The 8377-nt window shown below is 45.0% G+C and overlaps 1 protein-coding gene across 5 annotated transcripts; it reads right to left on the bottom strand.

Annotated features, from left to right (window-relative positions):
- Positions 1-1229: 1229 nt before the first annotated feature.
- Positions 1230-7407, bottom strand: LOC124012650 (ras-related protein Rab-5A). Of its 5 annotated transcripts, XM_046326501.1 has the most exons (7): positions 7225-7286; positions 6095-6185; positions 5109-5338; positions 4861-5012; positions 4537-4659; positions 4338-4431; positions 1230-4190 (listed from the first exon to the last, which is right to left on the bottom strand). In XM_046326501.1, exons 3-7 carry the CDS (start codon positions 5272-5274, stop codon positions 4075-4077), a joined length of 651 nt encoding a protein of 216 aa, XP_046182457.1. In that variant the 5' UTR covers positions 5275-5338; positions 6095-6185; positions 7225-7286; the 3' UTR covers positions 1230-4074. The 5 variants fall into 5 exon arrangements, with proteins under 5 accessions (XP_046182457.1, XP_046182459.1, XP_046182456.1 ...); XM_046326503.1 differs by lacking the exons at positions 6095-6185; positions 7225-7286 and adding an exon at positions 7383-7407; XM_046326500.1 differs by lacking the exon at positions 6095-6185 and having other exon boundaries at positions 7225-7376.
- Between the last annotated feature and the right edge of the window lie 970 nt (positions 7408-8377).

Below are 8377 nucleotides of genomic sequence, written 5' to 3'. Positions count from 1 at the left end.
CAGTCAGCTCATCTTTTTCCCCCAGAGTTCCCAGTTGTCTTGAGCACACTGAAGTCTGAGATTTCCCAGTTCCCAGTTGTTTTAAATGCAGCAAATGGTCAGAGAAACATTACATGACTTCACTGGAGACCTCAGGCAGAGTGGTAGGGGTTCTTTACCCTACACAGAGTGGTAGGGGTTCTTTACCCTACACAGAGTGGTAGGGGTTCTTTACCCTACACAGAGTTGTAGGGGTTCTTTACCCTACACATAGTTGTAGGGGTTCTTTACCCTACACAGAGTTGTAGGGGTTCTTTACCCTACACAGAGTGGTTGGGGTTCTTTACCCTACACAGAGTTGTAGGGGTTCTTTACCCTACACAGAGTGGTTGGGGTTCTTTACCCTACACAGAGTTGTAGGGGTTCTTTACCCTACACAGAGTGGTAGGGGTTCTTTACCCTACACAGAGTGGTAGGGGTTCTTTACCCTACACAGAGTGGTAGGGGTTCTTTACCCTACACAGAGTTGTAGGGGTTCTTTACCCTACACAGAGTGGTAGGGGTTCTTTACCCTACACAGAGTGGTAGGGGTTCTTTACCCTACACAGAGTGGTAGGGGTTCTTTACCCTACACAGAGTTGTAGGGGTTCTTTACCCTACACAGAGTGGTTGGGGTTCTTTACCCTACACAGAGTGGTAGGGGTTCTTTGCCCTACACAGAGTGGTAGGGGTTCTTTACCCTACAGAGTTGTAGGGGTTCTTTACCCTACACAGAGTGGTTGGGGTTCTTTACCCTACACAGAGTTGTAGGGGTTCTTTACCCTACACAGAGTGGTAGGGGTTCTTTACCCTACACAGAGTGGTAGGGGTTCTTTACCCTACACAGAGTGGTAGGGGTTCTTTACCCTACACAGAGTGGTAGGGGTTCTTTACCCTACACAGAGTGGTAGGGGTTCTTTACCCTACACAGAGCTGTAGGGGTTCTTTACCCTACACAGAGTGGTAGGGGTTCTTTACCCTACACAGAGTTGTAGGGGTTCTTTACCCTACACAGAGTAACTGGAACACCTGAAAACCGTAAAACAACATATTTTACTACACACACAATACAACCTCATCCCATGTAAATTCTACATTTTATTTCTGTATTTATTTGGTCATTATTTAACAGTACTGTAAAATGCTTGCCTTTGTTATTTTTTTCCATCTGCAATTAACTGTCCACAGTAACAACAAACAATGTACATCTCTAAGAGTTAATCCATTTATTCATCATCATGATCCACCAGCTAGTACCAACAGTAGAACGGAACAGTCTTTTTTATTCTACTACTACTGTTGTTACATTGTTCCTACAACGTTGTTACATTCTTACTGAGACGTTATAAGACAGGCGGACGGTTAGTTTTGTCAATACGATCTGTTCCCGCGACAGGGATTCTACACCCAGACAGTGTATGGTGTGTGAGTTCAGTTCCAATGGGACAATGAGTATTGGACAGGGATTCTTAGCTTTAGATGGCTAACAAAATTATTAATGAAATTGCGAGAGAGAATATTAAAAAACAGAAAACAAAAAAATCCAGTTTTTCTTGAAAAAAAAACATAAGACAGACCACTAAAGAAATGCAAGTACATTTTTTGTTAACAACACTACACACATTTATAAAGACCACCATCAATTAGAATAGATTTTTTTGTGTGTGAAAAAAACCATAACTCCAAACCCATACAAAGTGTATTTTTTGCTAACTGTACAGTATTTTGTTATTTAATGATTTTCTAGACAACTCCCTAGCAAGCATTAGTCCTGTCAATTACCCTATTTACAGCATATTATTTATAAATATATTTATATCACACTGACTGTAATTATGACAAGATATATTCATGAGCGTCATTAGTGCAAGGCATGAGGAAGACAGACCTGGAGAAAGGGGTGAGGGAGTGTTTTTAACTGTGTGTGTAACAAACAGGTCCAGAATTTAAAAATAACACAAAAAAGTGTATGTTGTAGCTTGTGGTTAGGTGTGTGCGTGTTATATTACGGTAATTAGATCTATCAGGGTTGAGAAAGAAATAAACCTGTGTGTATACACGGTGTGTGTGTCATGTGTGTTTGTTGTCTTTGAGGATATTTGTATCACCAGACAGCCTAGTCCCCCTGTGTACACACACTGACAGTCAGGGTCTAAAGCACTTCCTATAGAACAGGGGATGAAGTGACCGATCTCAGTGTCCGTGACAAAGAGAGTGACGTCCCAAATGGCACCAGAGTCCTGGTCAATAGAGCACTACATAGGGAATAGGGTGCCATTTGGACAGGCCCGGGCCCTAGTGTCAGCGAATTCCTAATGACACCTACAGAGGTCACCTCACCATGCTCCCCTTTCTCTCCAGGTGGAAAACAGCTGCCTTCCAACCAGCACCTTGTTTATATCTGGACAGGCATTAGGCCTCAACCATTACCTAATCTCATCCATTAAATGTTGAGACATAAAGGACAGCTGACATCATAGCCCATATAGATCAGGATCATCCCCTCCCTCAGACAGAAACCATCAGGACAGGATGGGGAGGGGTCTGGAGGCTTGGAATTGGGTGGGTGGGGGGTTACTAGTGAACAAGCCTCAGAGGCCCCGATGCCATACTGTGGTGGTAACTATAGAAGTCACAGAGCAATTACTGTGAACCATTGCACGATGCCACTAGAACAGCTACGCCCAATCCCAAACCCACCCCTAGCCCCTTCAATAATTGTGTAGATCTGAAAGGACTGAATAAGTCTATTAGGAGCATTACGGTGATAATGTTCCTAATACACCCTCTGATAGGCTAGGTGGAATATTCCCCACATTGTTTACAACCTCAAATCCTCTCAGACCTACACAAAGTACACAATGATTTAGGGCAGGGGTGTTAAACATATGGCCCGTGGCCAGGAGGGGGTCCAATCCAGCCCGCGGGTGGTTTGAGTGAAAATAAAAATAAAATATATATATTTTTGAAACTATATAGAAATGATAATGGACCTATATGCATACAGTTTCTTGACTGTCCAGCTGGATAATAATCACTAGACAATGAAAAAGCATAAAAATTCCAAATACGATGGCGGCAAGGAAATAAAACCAATTTTCAGTGCGGCCGTTTGGACCTTGTTGAAGACCAAATGCGGCCACTGGGGCAAAATGAGTTAGACACCCCTGGTTCAGGAGTTAGTTAAGGTTTGATTTGGGACTGAACGCTAGAAGCAGGCAAGGCCCTGGGATGGGGCCAAGAGAGAAGGGAACAACACTACACCAGTGGTACTAAAGGTTTAGTTGAGAAAGCATATGAATATGTTACACAAGAGAAAGAGGAGGCCAGACAAACAGAGGGACCAACAGAGAAAGAAACTAGCAGGGATCCAAGTCCCTGCTAAACAGTTTTTTCTTTAGCTTCCTTATGATTTAGCACTAACAAACCTTTGGAGCCTCTCTACCCCTCTCATCTCTCCCTCTGTTTTTTCTGTCAGTGTTTTTGGAGACACTCTTCTTTTCACTCTAAGATGTTTTGTGTGCCGCTGAATAAAGTTAAAATATATATATTTTTTCATCATCATGTTAGGCCTTGTAGTGATACATGCATCCATAATTCCGATGAATAACTGTGAAAAAAACAAAACAAAAATCGAACAAAAACAAAAAACGGACATGAGAGATTGCACATTAGAAACAGTCTATCTATCCCAGGAGAGGAGACCAAATCACAGGAGCCCGCCCTTTAGTCCTGCTGCTAGCCAATAGTCTGGAGGAATGGGGTAGGGAAGGCAGCACTAATTTAAGGGGGGAAAAAAAGAGGAAGGTGGGAGGAGTCTCAATTAGTAACAGCAGAACCAGTGGGGGAGGGGTGGGGCGTAGTTGAGAAATATAGACGAGGGTGTTGCTTTGCATTAGTTACTGCAGAGAGGAGAAGGGAAGGAGGGTTCAGATATCAACTTTTTTCGTTGCTGCAGATCAGAGAGTTTTTTCTGGGGGGGGGGCATCACATTAGTTTACTGCAGCGAAAGTCGGGCATCGGTCGTATTAGTCGCTGCAGTAGGTGGGCATCGCATTAGTTACTGCAGCAGGGGGCCTTGGTTGGCTGGGCGGCTTCAGTTAGGTCGACGCCCCTGTTCCGCCCACTGTTAGCTCCAGCGGCTGCAGGCTCGCTCTTGGGCAATCTTTTCGCTAGAGCACGGAGGAAAAACAAAACAAAAACTTCACAAAATGCCAGCTACTGATGAAGATCGCTAGATCAAAACATCCTGCTAGTTCACATTTTCTTGTTACTTGTCTAAGTATGTATTAGAGCATTTGCTTGTGCAGGGTACCTACCAATAGCCATGAATATCTCGTTCACATTCATAGATGTCTTGGCCGACGTCTCCATGAAGAGCAAGCTGTTGTCGTCTGCATAAGACCGGGCATCCTGGGAAAGCACCATGTCAGAGACAGTCACTGTCTGTCAAACTCAGACACACACAGGTGTGTTCTAAAGTGGCACGAGACAGATAAGGGTGTTTGGAGGGCTCACCTGGAAGTCGACGGCTCTCTTGCTGGCGAGGTCAGCCTTGTTGCCTGACAAAGCGATGACAATGTTGGGGCTGGCTTGTCTCTGCAGCTCCTTCACCCAGTTCTTGGCCCGGGCAAATGACTCCTGGAGACAAGAAACATGGTACTCACAACTTCCAAAGGTATTTGAATAATCCAGCGTGAAGGGATCACAAGTGTGACCACCTATGCAAACATGTGAGATCAATTATCGTTTTGATGAAGGAAGGTGACATTGGTTTACGTAATCTATCGAGGTCCTGATCATGAGTGGGGAGTGTATTGATGACATCATGACACCACTTGCCTCATTTGTGATGTCGTAGACCACGATGGCGGCCTGCGCCCCTCTGTAGTACATGGGCGCCAGGCTGTGGTAGCGCTCCTGTCCCGCCGTATCCCAGATCTCAAACTTCACCGTTGTGTCGTCTAGACACACCGTCTGGGTCAGGAAGGCCGCTGGGGAGGAGAGCAGAGAGATATGTCAAATACATAGTTGACCTGAACTGTAAAAAAACAGGCTTAAGTGCATCATTGAGTGCAGTTGTAAGTCACCTCCTATGGTGCTCTCCTGGAACTCGTGGAACTGGCCCTTGACAAAGCGGAGCACCAGGCTGGACTTGCCCACCGCCGACTCCCCCAGCAGCACTAACTTGAACTGGCAGATCTTGTTCCCAGCATTAGACCCGTTGGGTCTCGTAGCACCTCCCCTGTTGGCCATGGCCTGGTCAGATCCCCCAGTCAGTGTCTGTCCCACACGTCTGACTGCACTTGTAGGGCTTCAGCTGAAGGAGTCGATAGAGGAAAAACAGTGTCTCTGATGATATTTTTAACTAGGGCTATGTCAGATGTGTTAGAGATAAGGGTGTTTTGAAGTAGAGATAAAGATGTTTTCATAAAGTCGTTTAACTTTATGCGTAGTTTAACCCTGGCCTAGATCTACATCCTCTATGATTGAGTCAGGGGTGGACATGCTTCTCGAAAGAGAAAAGGAAGAAACCTTGATATCGGAGTCCAGACGTGCCTCACAAAGAGATTAACTTAGTAATGAACTACATAATTGACTGAAAATTCTTCCCCTCCTTCCTCAAGGAAGTAAACAATGGATAGATTCTCCTGTCTCCACTGAAGACAAGAGAGAAAAACATGTAGAAAAATAAACATGGTTGGGGCAGCAAGTAGCCTAGTGGTTAAGAGCATTGGGCCAGTAACGGTAAGGTCAGCAAGGTGGAAAGATCTGCTGTTCTCCCCTTGAGCAAAGCTGTTAACCCCCAACAACAACTGCTCTGTGTGAGCCGATGATGTGGACATTGATTAAAGCAGCACCTCTCTGATTCAGAGGGGTTGGGTTAAATGGGTAAAACACATTTCAGTTGATTACATTTAGTTGTGCAACTGACTAGGTATCCCCACCTTTCCTTGCCACACAGCCAGTCAAACCTAGCTAGCTAACCAGTCCGAGTGGTAGATCAGAGATGGATCTGATCTGACAGAGCTTTCTTCCCTGTTCAAATGTAACTGACAGAGGTTGTGTGCCTTACATGTAAATCTTGCAAGGTGGCAGTAGTAAAAATATAGAATGATATGGCTCTGAACTCCCCATATGTGTTTCCAGTCAAAACCATTCACGCCCTGTGGGTACACAAAGTAACACTCTCAGTCTAGGTGCTGAAATTTAGCCCCTCAAGTGACAAAACACACACATTATGAGGTAAACACTACTCAGCAAGGTGACATATTTACAATCGCATACAGGCTGAAGGGCAAGGCGTTGCAGTTATGTTTTAAGAATGCCTTCCAATGTAAATAAGTTTGCCAATGCCTAACTAACTAATAGCGACAAGCTAAAAGGTAAACATGCACAACAGGCTGACAGCAACGGGCTTGTACTGGCTGTTGCCTTCAAAGTGGGAACTCAACTAGCACTGTTATGAATCCATGCTGGTATGGATAGTTCAAATTTCCAAACTAGCTCGTTACTAGTATAGCTAACGTGAGCTATTCTTCGCTTTATTTTCGTAGCTAGCGATAGCTAGAACATTGAGAGGACGACATTCCCAAATAGAAGCTAACGCTTACCCAACTAACGTTAGATATCTTGGTAATTTAGCTCGATAGATTATTAGCTTGGATGTTTATATAGCTACATCAGCATCCGAATTAATAACGTATGCTATAACGTTACATACTAGCTACCTGATTGTTGACCGTCTTGCTAAACAGCTAGCTGGCTAACGTTAACTAGCTGGCAAACTAGCAAAACATGTCAGTATGCGATGATGGAGCTGGCTGGCTAGCTTTTTCAAGAAGCTAGTTAGCTAGCAAGCAGAAGGGTATGACAAGCCCATATCTGCCACGATCAACAACCAATATATATTATTATGAACACTGTAAGTCGGAACTTTTAACTGACAAACCCGTAGTTACCTAACGTTAGAGTCCTGCCCAATTCGGGGCCGAGGCCTATTTTTGCGTTTCTCATCAGACATGTAATGTTAGCATAGCACGTTAGCTAGCCAGTTGACAACTAACGAGCTGAAATCCACAACTTGTAACACCATTTCGCGTATTATACCTGAAACCTAGTGGTTGTTTATGAACACAGACTACCCCCAAAAGAGTCTATACACTAATTAAAGGGCGCAGTGTGGATACGCATTGTTAAACCTACAATTAATTTCAACAACCCAGATCACGTCTCCACCTTTTTCTTTCTTCCTGCAACTTCCCATTTAGAATCAAAACACAAACATCCCTTCCGCCCCTTCTACACGTCACACAGCAAGTCTGCTCTTGCAGAGAATGTGACCAAAGATAGTTATAACTAACCCAAGATACTTTATCTGTGTCGTTTACAGTGGGAGCAAATGAAGCATAGTGGGCAGAACAAGCTCCACCTCGGGCAAAGCCAACCAAGAGCTAGAGAGATCCTATTGGCACGTTGTAGCATACATGTGCACATTTCCGCTAGGGAACGCCTCCTCCGTGAAGTGCGCGTGTGCAGGAACTCTATTCGAACTTGCATTCCTTCTGAACAACATACACTCTAAAAATGAGGGGTTCAACAAGGGTTCTTCTAAGATCCTCAAAGTTCTTCGAAGAACCTTAGCACTGAAAATGGCCACCAAAAGGTTATTCCAAGGTCCCCATAGGAGTTAGGGTTCATTGAGGAACCTCCTTACATTTACATTTACATTTAAGTCATTTAGCAGACGCTCTTATCCAGAGCGACTTACAAATTGGTGCATTCACCTTATGACATCCAGTGGAACAGTCACTTTACAATAGTGCATCTAAATCTTAAACGGGAGGGGGGTGAGAGGGATTACTTATCCTATCCTAGGTATTCCTTAAAGAGGTGGGGTTTCAGGTGTCTCCGGAAGGTGGTGATTGACTCCGCTGTCCTGGCGTCGTGAGGGAGTTTGTTCCACCATTGGGGGGCCAGAGCAGCGTACAGTTTTGACTGGGCTGAGCGGGAACTGTACTTCCTCAGTGGTAGGGAGGCGAGTAGGCCAGAGGTGGATGAACGCAGTGCCCTTGTTTGGGTGTAGGGCCTGATCAGAGCCTGGAGGTACTGAGGTGCCGTTCCTCTCACAGCTCCGTAGGCAAGCACCATGGTCTTGTAGCGGATGCGAGCTTCAACTGGAAGCCAGTGGAGAGAGCGGAGGAGTGGGGTGACGTGAGAGAACTTGGGAAGGTTGAACACCAGACGGGCTGCGGCATTCTGGATGAGTTGTAGGGGTTTAATGGCACATGCAGGGAGCCCAGCCAACAGCCTGGATTAGGACCTGCGCCGCTTCCTGTGTGAGGCAGGGTCGTACTCT

The sequence above is a fragment of the Oncorhynchus gorbuscha genome, linkage group LG24 (assembly GCF_021184085.1).
Source record: "Oncorhynchus gorbuscha isolate QuinsamMale2020 ecotype Even-year linkage group LG24, OgorEven_v1.0, whole genome shotgun sequence".
Lineage (NCBI taxonomy): Eukaryota > Metazoa > Chordata > Actinopteri > Salmoniformes > Salmonidae > Oncorhynchus > Oncorhynchus gorbuscha.
The sequence above is the reverse complement of the archived record's forward strand: the minus strand, read 5'-3'. Positions and strand labels throughout refer to the sequence as shown.

Coding starts and splice junctions, on each gene's coding strand:
- LOC124012650 (XM_046326503.1), bottom strand. CDS start 5,274: ATGGCCAACAGGGGAGGTGCTACGAGACCCAACGGGTCTAATGCTGGG. Junction 4,660..4,860: donor TCTACGACATCACAAATGAG/GCAAGTGGTGTC, acceptor TCTTGTCTCCAG/GAGTCATTTGCCCGGGCCAA. Junction 4,432..4,536: donor AGAGAGCCGTCGACTTCCAG/GTGAGCCCTCCA, acceptor GTGCTTTCCCAG/GATGCCCGGTCTTATGCAGA.